Source organism: Antechinus flavipes, chromosome 3, assembly GCF_016432865.1.
Source record: "Antechinus flavipes isolate AdamAnt ecotype Samford, QLD, Australia chromosome 3, AdamAnt_v2, whole genome shotgun sequence".
Taxonomy (NCBI): domain Eukaryota; kingdom Metazoa; phylum Chordata; class Mammalia; order Dasyuromorphia; family Dasyuridae; genus Antechinus; species Antechinus flavipes.
Genome location: NC_067400.1, coordinates 168,122,704 through 168,138,525, shown reverse-complemented (window position 1 = coordinate 168,138,525; position 15,822 = coordinate 168,122,704). Strand labels below are relative to the sequence as shown.

Genomic DNA, 15,822 nt, shown 5'->3' with positions numbered 1-15,822 from the left:
GTGACTTGCCCAGAGTCCCACAGCTAGGAAGTATTAAGTGTCTGAAGACCAGATTTGAATTCAGGTCCTTCTGAGTTCTGGGCTCATGATGCCACCTAGCTGCCCCACTTCTTTCAATTTTGAAATTATTTGATTTTATGAAAATGTAAGTCTCAAAAGTTCAAAGTCATTGTTTGGTGTTTGGTGTAACATTCAAAACATGTGCACAGTTTTCAACATTCACTCCTTCAAGACCTTGTGCTTCAGATTCCTCTCTTCATTTCTTTCCCCTCCCCCTCCCTCATACTGCAAGCAATCCAAGATGTGTTAAACATGTGCAATTCTTCTATACATATTTCCACAATTATACTGCATAAGAAAAATCAGATTGAGCAGGATGATTTCAGAGAAGCCTGGAGAGACTTACATGAACTGATGCTAAGTGAAATGAGCAGTATTAGGAGATCATTGTACATGGCAACAGCAAAATTTTATATATATATATAATTCTGTATATCACCTAAAACTCTGTGGTTGTTCAACAAATGTCAAGCAGCCCATTTCTTTATATTTTTGCATTCCTCATAGCTTGAAATTTTACCCTTTGTAAATTTAACCTTCCAATAATGTTTTCAAAGTATCTCCTTTTAAGAAAATATGTTTATGAAGAACATCAAAATGGTTTTGCTGCTGTGTTTGTGAAATGTTAGTTAGTTTGGCTGCTGGATGTATCTAATCTATCACAACTTTTTCCTTGTTACAACTAAGTAGGATCCAAGATATAGTTGCTACATTCCTGACGTTGTTGCTTTGCTACATTCATTTTTCTATGAAAAATCAATAGGAAGGAAGATATATTTAAATAGATGAGGGAAGCAACCTACTGATTTAGTGGTAAAAATTTGAGAAATTTACTTCCTAATGGACATTAAGTGTAGTTTACAATGTAAGGTGCTTTACAACACTTTAGTGATGTGGAATAGAAAATATTTAAACTTTTTTTCTCAGTCTTTAGGCAAATAATTGCAAATAGAGCCAGAGTTTATAAAACTTTTTCATGTAAAAACTTGGAAAGGTTTACATGAACTTATGTAAAGTGAAGTAGCAGACCCAGGATGATATTGTACACAATATTGATAACATTGTGCAGTGATCAACTGTGATAGATTGAGCTCTTCTCAGCAATAAATTGATCCAAGAAGATTCCAAAGGACTGTTGATGGAAAATGCTATTCACATCCAAAGAATCAGATGAAGTCAGAATAAAGATTGAAGTATGTTATTTTCACTTTATTTTTTTTCCACTTTTTCTTTTGGCCACTTTTTTCTTTCACAATATGATTAATATAGAAATATATTTGAAATGATTGCACAAATTGCTTGTCATCTTAGGGAGAGTGTGGTAAGAAAAGGTGGGAACTCATTTTTTTTAAACTCCTTTTTAAAAAAATGTAAATGTTAAAATTTTTTTATAAATAATTAGGAAAAGGTAAAATACTGCTAAAAGAATAAACAAACAAAACTTATGTAAATGGGAAACACCATTGAAAACCTTTGGCATACTTCATATTGAAGGATTGATACTTTTGACAATACCTGAAAAATACAGTCTTCTATATGGGCCTAACTCCCTATTAGCTCATCTTTTTCAGTGGTCTATAGATAATCAGGGTTATATTCTAAATGTTCTGGCAAAAATTCACTGCTTATAAATAGTGTACTTCTATTGGCATATTTCTGTTTCAAAGAATGAGAATACTCATATTGAGGTATTTGATTCCTTTAAACCTTACCCAGTAACTAATCAGACCTACCCAACTTTATAGAGTAATATGAAAGCAGCCAGTTAATGTTTGGAAATAATAAAAGAATACTAGCCTTTAAATTTAGGAAGAGAAGCACTTTTTAATTGATTGAGATATTTTCTCCAATTATTAAGTAAGATCTTAAACAGATAGCTTCCTTTATTTCTTAATCTTAGTTTTACATTGGAGATAAAAGAAACGTCATGTATTTCCTTTAGTAAAACAATGAAGAATTATTTTTTCTAATAAAAAAATTAAACTAGAGAAATGAAAAAGTCAGATAAAATCTTATTTTATCTGTCAAACTTAATTTATCAATATAATATTATTTGACAACCACATGACTGATCCCATGTTATATCACTTTTAAGATAGGCTATTATATAGAAAGTTATCAGAATACATTTGTATTGTAACACAGTATTTTAAAGCAGATTAGGAAAGAGAAATCCCTTCATTAGGAACAAATATTTCTAGGAGACTTTCCCCCCCTTTTTTTTGAGAGTTGTATTGCTTAGGGAAAATGCCACACAAAGCTTTTAGAAATTCCTTATATTCTAGATGGTATCTATGTGTTTTAAGAAAAAAAGCTCTTTATTGAAACTAACATCTTCTCTCATATATATGTGACAGAGGAGATGTGAAGTAATTCCAGAAAAATTCAGTGAATTTGTAGAATTCTTAATTTAACTTGGGAAAGAAAAGACTTGGGAACATGATAGCTATCTTCAAATATTTGAAGGGTTATCACGTGGAAGAACATTTAGATTTTAGCTTGTATAGCTGCAGAGGACAGCACTGAAAATGGTAGGAAGAAGTTAAAGGGATGAAGAATTTTCTTAAGGTAGCCAAGAATTTCTAATAGTTAAATAAAGCTTTCTCAGAACAAAATGAGCTACCTTCTACTGCCATCCCTAGAATTGGAGTCTTAAGTGAGATGATAACAGGTGTTGTAGAGAAAATTTATTGGGGAAGGGGGAGGAAAGGGAGGGAAAACTGAACCAGAGAATCTAATATAAAGTTCATTCTAACTGATAATGATTCTATATATAACATATCAGGAAAGTCCAAATCTGTTCTGTTCAGCTATATAGCTTTCTTGTCAATGTGTCTAAACTCTGAGTATAGTGCTTACATTATTAAATTTGCTGCCAATTTCCTCATATATAAGAATTTACTAAAATATTACTATTATCCAGGTACTTAATGTCTTTAAGTAGATGTTTCTAAATTGTGGGATAAGAAGCAAATAGGACATTAATGAGATGGTTTGGACTAACTAGCTTCTGAGTTCCCCTTTACCTCTATTATCTATATTTAGTGTTATGTTTACGTTAACATGTTAGCCCTAATTGAGCCAGAGGTACTTCTGTGCCAATCGAGAATAACTTTTCTAATGTTTTCGTTACTTGTATTAGCTCTTCAGATTTTTCTTATAGGATTAAGCTATTTTTCTCATGTTTCAAAAACAACTAATTTAAACTTTTTGTTTCTCTTCCAGGGCATTTACATGTTAAAGGGAAAGTAAAAATGTCAAAATCATTAAAAAACTACATTACAATTAAGGTAATATATTATGAAACTATAAAATGAATGACAAATTCTTATATTGGTTTTAAAATGTGTGGGCATTGTATGACATATAACTGATTCTTTGGCTTCTAATAAGGTCTTCCAGTCATTCTAACAGTGGTTTTACATCTAACCAACATTACTTTTCTTTGTCTTAGAAGCATATCAAGAATTTTGCCATTTTTATCCTCATTACTTCTACTTCAGTATTCACTGTACTGAAGTATTAACCCATATTAACCCATAGACTGTTTGCTTTATTTCTTTTCCCTTTATTCTTTGAGGGAGATATATGCATGTATGTCTAGTTCCATTTCATAACTACTCCTACAAAAACTAATGAATACCTCTTCAATAGCTTCTATATCTTTGCAAGTTGCTTGGAACATTGAGAGGATCAGTGATTTGTCCATGATCACACAGCCATAAGGATGTTTGTTTCATACTTGTGAAGTTTTTAGCGTTCTCTCTTCTTTGAGAAAAATATTTATGTCCTTTATTCATTCTGACTCTTATTAAATATAGTTTGCTATTCCATTGTATTTTATCTTTTGGTGAGCTCTATAGTTGGTTAACTCTTTTATTTGACTGACACATTTTAGGATGCTTCATACACATATTATGCTATAAGAAAGTACACAGTGAGAGTTCAAAACATATATAATTGAAGAAAATGTTTTTTGATGACTTAACAAATATAATCCTCTGACCCTGAGTTTGAGGAACTAAAGAAACATAATTGCAAATTAAGAAACAAGTTTGGATAAAAAACAACCAGATTTTAGGAATTTCCCTCCTTTCATCAATATAAATCCTGCTATTAAAAGATACCTGCCACAGATCAGTTAAAACCCTAAAAATACTTTTAGCTTATTAGTAGTTCAATAAATGTTTGTTGATTTAAAATGAAGCCATCAAATTTTTGTTATTTGTTAGAATTTAGTTTTCTTTTCTAATCTTAACATCTTCAGAGGAAATTTAGCAAACACATTAAATTCTCTCCAGAAAAATACTTGATTTTTCAGTACTTTAGTAATTTAATAAAGTAACATAAAACAGTCTTCTTCTAAAATCTAATTCTGATAACTTTGGAGTATAGAGATGACCCTGGTTTATTTGCTTGCTTGTTTGTTTTTGTTTGTTTTTTAAAGCGTTTTATTTTTAAAACATGTGCACAGTTTTCAACATTCACTCCTTCAAGACCTTGTGCTTCAGATTCCTCTCTTCATTTCTTTCCCTTCCCCCTCCCTCAGACTGCAAGCAATCCAAGATGTGTTAAACATGTGCAATTCTTCTATACATATTTCCACAATTATACTGCACAAGAAAAATCAGATTGAGCAGGATGATTTCAGAGAAGCCTGGAGAGACTTACATGAACTGATGCTAAGCGAAATGAGCAGTATTAGGAGATCATTGTACATGGTAACAGCAAAATTATACAATGGTCAATTCTGATGGACGAGGCTCTTTTCAGCAATGAGATGATTGAGGCCAGTTTTAATGATCTTGTGATGAAGAGAGCCTATACCTAGAGAGAAGACTGTGGGAACTGAGTATGGATCACAACATAGCATTTTCACTCTTTTTTGTTGTTTCCTTGCATTTTGTTTTCTCATTTTTTTTCCTTTTTGATAAGATTTTTTGTGTGCAGCATGATAGTTATAGAAATATGTATGCAAATATTGGATTTAATTTTTTTTTTACATGTTCAATATTTTGGATTACTTGACATCTAGCGAAGAAGGTGGGAAGGGGAGAAAAAGTTGGAACACAAGGTTTTGCAAGGATCAATGTTGAAAAATTAATCTATATATAGGTTTTGAAAATGAAAAGCTATAATAAAAAAATCAAATCAAAAAGAAAAAAAAAACAAAATGCAAGCAAATCACAACAAAAGTGAAAATACTATGTTGTGAGCCATACTCAATCCCCATAGTTTTCTTTTTGGGTCTTTTCATCACAAGACCATTGGAATTGGCCTGGATAATTTTGCTGTTGAAAAGAACCCCCTCCAAAGGAAATAATCATCATATAATCTTCTGGTTGCTGCATACAATGTTTTCTTCTTGCTAATCAACTTAAGTTAGCATCGATTCATTTAAGCCTCTCCAGGCCTCTCTAAAATCATCCGGCTAATTGTTTCTTATAGAACAATAATATTTCATAACATTCATAACCATAACTTATTTCAACCAGTCTTCAATTGATAGGTATCCACTCATTTTCCAGTTCCTTGCCATCACAAAAAGGATTGCTGAAAACTTTTTTGCACATGTGATAACCCTGGTTTCTTGAAGACTATGTCCTTGAAACTCAAATTGGGAGGTTTTACTGCACTCAAAAAACTTGAGTGGGGATTGTGGGATTGATGGCCCATGATATCAGTCATAGTAGAATTAGCAAAGTGGAAATGTCACTGTGGAGCAAGTCGGGGATGGAGAGGATAGCATCCCATGAAATTAGCAGGATTGTGCTCTTGTGTTGTTGAAAATAGTTCAACAGTGATAAAATCATGTCCTTTAATCTCTGAAAATAAACCTGAAATATCCTAGTTTCATACCATCTAGTTTCATATTAATCACAGGGTCATTGCTTTAAAGCTGAGAAGGACCAAGGGATCATCTGTTACAACTACTTTTAAGATAAGGAAAATAAGACAGAATGAATAAGGACTTTGTCCAGAATTATACCAGTGATGTGGCAGAAAGAACATTTGGATGTAGATCCTTTGACTACAAAGGCAGTATTTTTCTATACCTTGCTGCTTCTTGGTATGAATGTATGAAAGGTATTTATTAAATATGTATATGCTAAGCACACTAAGTGTGATGGGGAAACATAAAAATACACAAGCAAACCACTCTTTCCCTTAATTCTTACTTCTTCACCTTAATTCCTAAAATTAAGTAGAAGGAGAGAACATATAGAGAAAAATGACATTTTGTTCTAGGAACAGTCACAGGGATAGTGAGTGGCATTATAGTGCAATTTAATTATCTAGCTTTTTCTAAAAACAATGGTAGTGCTATTTTGATTGCTCTGCCCAGAGCAGGCAATAGTAAGAAAATGATGATAGTGTGGGGGACAAGTGAGGCACAGTTGGGTCTTTAAGGAAGAAAAACATCAAAGATCTATGGTTGGAAAGTTAAATAACTTGGCACTTTCTTTCTTTCTTTTTTTTTTTTTTTAATAACTTTTTATTGACAGAACCCATGCCAGGATAATTTTTTATAACATTATCCCTTGCACTCCTTCTGTTCCGATTTTTCCCTTCCCTCCCTCCACCCCCTCCCCGAGATGGCAAGCAGTCCTATACATGTTAAATAGGTTACAGTATATCCTAGATACAATATATATGTGCAAAACCGAACAATTCTCTTGTTGGACAGAGAGAATTGGATTCAGAAGGTATAAATAACCTGGGAAGAGAAACAAAAATGTAAGCAGTTTATATTCATTTCCCAGAGTCCTTTCTTTGGGTGTAGCTGCTTCTGTCCATCTTTGATCAATTGAAACTAAGTTAGATCTCTTTGTCGAAGAAATCCACTTCTATCAGAATACATCCTCATACAGTATGGTTGTTGAAATATATAATAATCTCCTGGTTCTGCTCATTTCACTTAGCATCAATTCATGTAAATCTCACCAGTTCTCTCTGTATTCATTCTCCTGTTCATTTCTTACAGAACAATAATATTCCATAACATTCATATACCACAATTTACTTAACCATTCTCCAGTTGATGGGCATCCATTCATTTTCCAGTTTCTAGCCACTACAAACAGGGCTGCCACAAACATTTTTGCACATGTGGGTCCCTTTCCCTTCTTTAGTATCTCTTTGGGATATAAGCCCAGTAGAAACACTGCTGGATAAAGGGTATGCACAGTTTGATAACTTTTTGAGCATAGTTCCAAATTGCTCTCCAGAATGGCTGGATGTGTTCACAATTCCACCAACAATGTATCATTGTCCTTGTTTGCCCACATCCCTTCCAACAAAGCAAAAAGTTATTCAAAGCAAAAATAACAGACTACTATTGGAAGCTTAAGGTCAATAGAAGTCAAAGGACATCATTCCACAAACACAGCTAGTTAGTAACAACTGGGAGACAAATCCAGGATCTCTTACTCCCAAATTCAATTTTCTTTTCAGTAAACTGTACTACAAATAATCTGTCTCTTTAAGTAGTTCTCTTTAACTTAGAAACATCTTTATGCTTCTGTAACTGAAATACATATCTCATTGTTTCAAAAGGACTCATTGCCTCTCTTTCTGCTACGTGATGTCAGACTAGCCATGTCACCTAAGCTTTCTTTTAGTCTCAGCTCTTAGGAGATCTCTGTATGATCACCTATCTTGGAACATACTTCTTTCCCTTTCACTTCCCCTCCACCCCCGATTCATTGTGAGAAAATTTTAAGAGTAAAATTCCCATATGGCTCACCACATTAGAAGTATTGTTCAGATACATGTGGTATCATTAAATTTTATGTTTCTAGTATCTGATAAATCATTAGCTTTGACATATTGAAATATGTTTTAAGAAATATTAGAGAAACTAAACCATATTTTTTTTAAAAGACCCAAGATATATTGAGCTATCTCAGATTTTTCATGTCCAGGTTTGAAAGCTAGGCCCCTTGAAGTTTTTATGATATTCAGAAAATGATATAAGAAAGTGGTGGCCCAGTCATATATGGAGAACAAGGGATTACAAAAAATGATTAGCCAAGTACACTTGGTACCCATGGAGTGTTAAAAAATCTAGAGCAAAGACAACAAATTAGGTAGATCCTCAAAATTTATGGAAGGAGGTAGACAAGAGCTGTATAGGCTGAAATAATTGACATCATTTGGGGAGTAGTAAGGATATCAAAGATCCTTTGAAGAAGCGTATATAGGCCTAACTTTACTGAAGAGTAAACATCCTGAAAAGTTTACAGAGAATGTGTCAGTCTAAGTAATAAAGTTATGTTATTTTGAAGAATTCTGTAGGTCAGAATGAACATCAATTAGTGTCACTATGCATGTATGTATCAATGCTTTATTCATCCATTATTTTTTAAAATGGGCAAAAGACAACATATAGATTGAATGGGAAAATAGGAAGTAAAATGCGTCTGTAATAGCTTAATTTTGCTTTGCTCCTACCCTCTCAATATGTGGTCATATTTCTTCTTTGCCTATGGTCATAGTTCTTTTTCATAATCTTAGGTTTTTTCTCTACTCCCAATGTATCACTTGATTTTTGAAGAGTTGGAAAGAATAAAAAAAGGTGAAGTAAAATCACAGAAAAGAAAGTGGAAGTAGGGAGAATATTTGGAGAAGTAGATACTTTTTAGGTAGGGGAAAAACTAAACCTTCAATTGAAAAACCAATATAATCTCCTTGTCCTTCTTCCTCCCTCAAATCCTCCTACTCTAATTATAGATTAAAGTGGAATCCAACTAAATATTTCTTAATATTTGTTTAGAATTGTGTCCACCTGTATTGTCACTTAAATCAGTCGTTCTTCCATTTATGTAATTTAAACCAACTGATATATTATTCCATCAGTGGAATGTCAAAGATGTAACTGGAGATGTTCTGGCTTTAATTGTAAATTAGTAGTTATATTAGAATTTTACTGAAGTTTATACTCAGTTGTATAAGATGATTGACCGACGTACAAAATCCATAAAATAAAAATTTTAGCAGTTAGGAGATATTTTTAGAAACTTAGTTCTTCTCCTTCATTTTGCTGTTGAGCAAACTGAGACCTGTATGAGCTTATTTTTATAAGTATATATCTTGTATATACATAGTTATTTGCGTGTTTTCTTCCTTATTAGAATGGAGTTTCTTGAGGACAGACTGTGGTTTTGGGGGGAAGGAAGTTTAGATTTTTTTTTTTATTCCCAGCACTTAATACAGTGACATAGTTTGTAAGTGCTTAATAAATGCATGTTGGTAATTAATTGATTCCAATCCAACTTTTTTTTTTAATATGCCACATTGTCTATATAAGATTTTAGAAATATGGGTTTACAATATATTCTGAGGAAATTTTCATAATTGACTTTTAAATTGTTGATCTTCAGGTGATTTTTTTTTAAATCCCCCTCTTCTTTCCATTCTTCCAAAAACTTTGTGTCATATATGCAGCAGAAAAGAGATATTTAGCTAGGAATAATGTCGACTACTAATATGTTTTATAATTTGGGTGATGTTCATGGAGCCAAAAATCTACTGACCCAAATGCTAATGATTGAGTCAATATTGTGAAGCATTTCCTCTTAGATCTAAGTATTCAAGAGTAGAAAATTAAAGCAAAATTACAAACAATAAAGATATATTTATCCTTGAGTTGTCTGCTTCTGCTGTGGAGAACAAACTCTCTGGACTCCTTTTCTTACTCTTCATTTTTTAATAAAATGTGTATCAGGCTAAATATAAGCAAGTAACTTCATTGTTTTTACAAAATGTGTGTCAAGTTAGATGTAAACAAGTAATTTATTTTGTTTTAATAGTGATTTTGGCCTTATTATAGGAACCTAACAAGTGTAGAGGACTGGAGAGGGAGATCAATTTATGAAATTCAGGGGGAAAGAATAGTGGGGAATATGAATAGATGAACTTTATTTTTAGAAAGAAGACTTTGAATGTTTCAAAATCATAGAGAACAACTTTGGAGAATAGTACTTCTTTCAATCATCTGATACCAATAGAGGAAGAGAAATGAATGTGTTCCTTCATGCATTAGTAACGGGTAGGCAGGCAGTATCGTTTATATGTAACTTATCTTGGAGTTTAGGAAGACCTTAGATTCATGTCTTAACTCTGACATGTAACTAAATATGTGGACCTAGCTAAATCACTTAAATTCTCAGGATTCTAGATAACTCTCCAAAATTGTAATTTCCTGGGCATGTATTGATCTGCATTTATAGAGCCATTTTTCTTACTGGAACTACAGATGTGAGCCACTCTTCTGCCTCTAAAAAAGTAGCCCCATTCATGGGTGCTTTTTGGTTGACTCCAAATATAGCCATGAAACTTCACCTTCTTACACTTAAAGTCAGTAAGTAGTACAAAGTAAATAGGAAATACAGGAATATAACCAGTATTCCTGCACCTGCGCACACACAAGCTTCCTTAAACTTTAGTCCATAAAATATTGCTACAATAACTCAACCTAATTAATTAATTCATAAGGGGCAACTTGGTAATTTATTGGATAGAGTGCTGAGCCTGGAGTCAGACTCATCTTTGTGAGTTCAAATTTGGCCTTAGCACTTCCTAGCGTGTGACCCTGGGTGAATCACTTAAACCCAATTGCCTCACCACCCCAGCCCCCCAAAATAGAATAGATTTAAAATCCTTGGGGCTATGGTAATGAAACAAGTTATCTTAAAACAATTATTAAAACAGTAAGGGGAGAAGAGAAGAACTAAAAATATTCCTAGTTAAGGCAATTTAGCCTGATAGTTCGTTTTCTCCTCTATAACTGGGTTTGATGCAATAAACAGTGCCCTCTTACTCTTTCCTTCAATTCTTAACCTGAATATTATTATAACTGAACTATTAGTTTGAGTGAGCAAGATATGTTCCTCTATGTGTGTGCTTTTGTCCCTTGAAAATTGAAGTATAAGCTGAATGAACAAAGAAACATTAAGTGTTTACTCTGAGCAGAGCCATGTAGGAAGCACTAGGGATATACATAAGAAAAAGCAAGACTTCTATTCTCAAGGAACATGAACAGAGATTTGAAAAGGTTGGGTGACCCTCAAGGATTTAGCAGCAAAGTTGATGTAATACATCTTTCATATTCTGTCCCTAACAAAGCTATCAACATTTCTGGAGTGCCAAGGCTCCTGAAAGTCTTTTCTGGGTCTGCAAGAATAGTGTCTGCTAAACAGACGTTGATTGTAGAATCTGCAGAAGTGCTTGCTGGGATTCTTTCCCTTTTTAAAAAATAATTCCTTTTCTGATGTCCTAAAGCAGGGGTCCTCAAACTATGGCTATGAAGTTTCTTTATTTAAAGGCCCACAAAACAAAGTTTTTGTTTTTATTATAGTCCAGTCCTCCAACAGTCTGAGGGACAGTGAACTGGCCCTCTATTTAAAAAGTTTGAGGACCCCTGTGACCTAAAGTAATCTTGAAGTAATTGTGTATACCTCAATACTGGCTTTTACATGCAGAGATTTTGTATAAAGAAACAGTGTAGTAGTAGTTGTTCCTCATTTACACTGATTTTTTTCTTTGCACTTCCATCTTGTTGGAAAACATTTTACTCTTTCTCTCACAAACTGACACACCAAATGCCAGTTGAACTCCCTAAAAGACTATTGTTGCTTTAAAATAATACCTGCTTTAATTGCAACATACTTCAGGATATTCACTAGAGCGGTCTCAGTGTACCCCCAAACTCAGATAACCTTTTCACTAGACTAGATCTTGAGATCATAGTGTGTCATCAGGCTCCAACTTGAAACTGCTGACTTCGTAGTATATTTATTTAGTCCATAGGGGAAGGCATAGGCCAGCCCTCTCCAAGGTCATTATAGTTGCTAAGTATTTGGCTTTATTTTAGTGTTCTTTTCATCTCTGTTATTGTGGTTGTGATGTGTCTTTGACCAAGTTTGGAATGTCTATTTAGTAGTAGGAGCTCTAAAGGTTAAAGGGTACAAATTAATAGTTTAGTACCTTTTTAAAATATAATTACAAATTGTTTTCCATATCAATTGATACCTACACCAATAGTGTTATTAGTGTTTTGGTAAAATTTAAAAGGAGGCTAACTGATAAAAAACAGTATTTATGATGTTTAAAAGTTTGGACAAGAGTATCTCCACAAAGATTTCTTAATGTGAGTTAACATATATTTATAATAATCACAATAATAATAACAATATGCTGACTTTAGGTTTACAAAGTACTTTTGTTTCATTTGTTTCTCACAGCAACTATGTGAGGTTTGCACATTATAGTAATAAGTATGTTGAAGGTAGAATTCAAATTTGGGTCATAGCCCCCAATGTAGTACTCTTATCTACCATGCCACATAATCTCTTGAGTTAATATAAAAATTATTTACAGGAGAAAATTATAATAAATGTATTTCATTCAAAAAAATTTTAGGACTTTCTAAAGAAGTTTTCTCCAGATGTTTTCCGGATGTTCTGCATGCTTAGCAATTATAGATCAGGTAAGAAAATAATTTATTTTAAATATTTCATTGTCAATCTCTATTTTAGAATTTTATTTTAAAGTTATGTCAGCTTCTTTTAGCTCAGATTTCAGTATACATCAGAGACTTGCAAGATAAATTGGTATATGAGAAGTAGGGGGCAGGGAAAGCAGAGTGTACTTGACTGGGAATCAAAAGACTGGGAATTCATGAAGATGATTGATGGCTTTAAAGAATGGACAAGAATTCAGCAGAAGGCATGCAAGGATAGCATTCCAAGCATAGAAGGCTTAGAGATGAGAAAGAGTAGCATTTGATAATAGCAATATTTCTTTGATCAGCTGTTTTAGACAGACATAAGCATGGTAGGTAAAAGAAAAGCTAGGAATGGACATTTTCTGATGGTGCAACATAGAAGTGGAAGAGTAAACAGTTTACTAGACTAGCTTGTCATGAAATAATAATGATGTTAGTGGGCGGAGGAAAGGCTTTTTTTTTTTTTTTTTTTTTTAAAGCACAGATAAGACAGTCATTGCTTTGAATGAATAATGGCTCTAGCCTCTGTATTTCAAAATAGACCTTACATTCAGCAGATACATGCATGCCAAAGTGTCTGGTGCTTATGTAGAACTCTTTCCTCCCAGATCTTCATAAAAATAACATTTTTGCTTTTATGTACACAACACCCACACAGCATATATGTGATCATGGTATAAAAGAACAGAGAATCATAGATGGGGTTAACTAACAGGGGTAGGGTAGGCTGCGGGGGTGGAATCATTGTTTAAAATGAAGACAGGAATCCTACTTAGTTACTTGATTTATGGTTTTGTGAGATTTTCTCAGGTATTTATTTAGAAGACAGATATAGTTAAAGAATGTTTTTCCATTTTAAATCCATAAGAAAAAAATATAAAATTAAGCTTTGCATTTATTTGGAATTTGGGGTGGTTTTCACAGATTTGTTTCTGTGATTATCAAAGTAATTAAAGCTATGTTAATATTTGAGAGAAATTATAGGTAGAAGTTGCTCTAAATTGGATAAACAATTTAAAATGTAAGAATGTTAGCACTTGAATATTTTTTTGTTCTACCCCTTAAAATAAAGACACTATTTAGGGAAGGTATGTGTTTAGGTAGAGGTGGAACCACTCTAGCTGTTAAAGTCCCAAATGTTTATTAAAATCAATAGTTAAAGTTTGAGGTTTATGCTAAATAAAATTAAAACAGTTGACATAGGTAATGTTTCTTTTTGACTAACCCTTCTTATGAAAGAAATTCTTTGTTTAGTACTTCTGCTTTTAACCTCCTATCAGGTTCCAGAATCCTTGAGAAGTAAGCAGCTTGCCTAAATAAGTGAATTATATTTTAGTGAAGAAAAAAGTGTTTTATCCTACTCAAAATAAGAGTTGAAGATTTGTCCTTTGACAGAAAAGAGAGTCTAGTTCATGCTACTATTGCTATTAGTTGTCCATGCACATGGAATGTATCCTATATTATTTTAAAAAGAAAAGAAAAAAAGAATTAATGAAGTTCCTCAGCCTAATAGCCCTTCTCAGTTTTAAAGAACAAGAGAGAAGGAGGTAGAAGAAACAGATTATTTGATTAATCTATGTCAGTGTATAACTCTTTTGTGAGCTTTGTTGTATAAGCAGTTTAGTTTCAGAAAAAGCTTTCTGATTGACAGTTTTAGAAATTCTAATTATCTCTGAAACTTTGCTAGTGAGGGATTTCTAGTGCTCTGCACTGCTGCTAAATGACATAAAAATAATGAGTAGAATCTCATGATTGCAAGTCTCTTGCTTTCTTGTAAAGTAGAGAAACTGAATGAAATATCAAGAATGATGATCACAAGGGTGTTTTGCATAGATCTTTGCTATAGTAATTGGTCTGTGTGTCTCAGACCTATCAATTTAAAATAATGTGAGTGTTCCATTATTAACAACTTTTATTGTTTATAACTTCACATGAATTCATTTCCTCAGGGGTAGAACTCTAACTTTGTGCAAAAAAGTCAGGAGAAAGGCTCTACAATTGTAGTCTACCATGGTTTTGATTAGCACATAGATAGAGCAAGTTACTTTGGGCCTTTGGCTTCAGTTTCCTAATCTCTTAAAAGGAATTTTTGTGGAAATTGTTTCTTTACTTAGACGCAGAGTAATTGTCAGTCTTCTGGGTCCTTCATATGTGTAGAAAATAAAGCAGTAATGGAAAAGTAAATATATATAAAGTGTTTTCAGTAGTTTTAAAGGCAATTTCTGTTATTAGGAGGCTATTCCATCTTACTTGCATATTTTAAATCTTAGAAATAATAGATCCAAGAAGCCATTAAACATTAGAATAATAGTGCCATTCTATAATTAGAGTAGTTACTACCACATGAATGGCTTTGGAGACATAGATTATCAAATACATGATCTAGTCCAATTAAGGTTTTTTTTTTTTGTTTTTTTTTTTTAAAGAAACACTTTTGTTAAAGTAAAATCACAAACAATTTCTAGAGACCTTGGAAATAATTCCAAGCCTCTCTTCTAATTTCATCGATGAGGAAATAGAAGCCAGGAAAGTTAAATGATTTATCCAAATAATTCAAAGCTAGTAGCAGAATAAAGATCCAGGTCTGGTGATTCTACCTTAGTATGTTTTTTTTTCTTGAGCACCTTAATTTCCTTCACAGTTTGTTGGCACTTTTGCCTCACTTATTTTGCCTTTTCTTTTCTCTCTCAAGCTCCAGGCTAATAGAGAAGTGAAAGAAAGAACATGGAGTTATATACTTCATTTATACTTTCCACATTTTTGTGTTAACTATCTTTGATTAACCAGAAAGAGATTACTTCAGCAAATTAGCTTCTATGACACTCCTCTTCCTTTTCCTTGTTCCGTGTTAGTTTTACAATCTCACCATTATTGAAGTGAACTGTTCTCTTCGAAAAGAGACCAAAGCTTTTGTCTCAGAACATTTAAAAACACAATTGAGAAAAAGCAGCTACTTCACTTCAAAACATTTTTAGAGAAGTTTTCTATGTGGATCTTGTATGCTTCTTGGGAAAGTAAAAAGGAAGAGTAGCAGCTTATTCTTATCATTGGTGCATCAGAATCCTTAATGATCAGGCCCTATACTTACATGTATTGTGAGTTAATTACAGTCATGCAAGATATTGTTCCTATTTACTTTTCCTTAGATTAAAGGGACATATTCTTGCTGCCCAAGTTAAGATCTAGTAGCGGGAGTGGTAGCTGATTTATAATGGCAGGATCCGTGCACTCCCAAGTAATTTTATCCCACCTAC

The 15,822-nt window shown here is 33.0% G+C and overlaps 1 protein-coding gene across 6 annotated transcripts in view; it reads left to right on the top strand.

Annotated features, from left to right (window-relative positions):
- CARS2 (cysteinyl-tRNA synthetase 2, mitochondrial) overlaps positions 1–15,822 on the top strand; it is a 78,721-nt gene that overhangs the window by 37,972 nt on the left and 24,927 nt on the right. For all 6 annotated transcript variants that reach the window (XM_051984198.1, XM_051984197.1, XM_051984199.1 and 3 more), the window contains 2 exons: positions 3,286–3,350; positions 12,484–12,550. In XM_051984198.1, the coding sequence (XP_051840158.1) occupies positions 3,286–3,350; positions 12,484–12,550 (132 nt within the window). The remainder of the gene's footprint in view (positions 1–3,285; positions 3,351–12,483; positions 12,551–15,822) is intronic.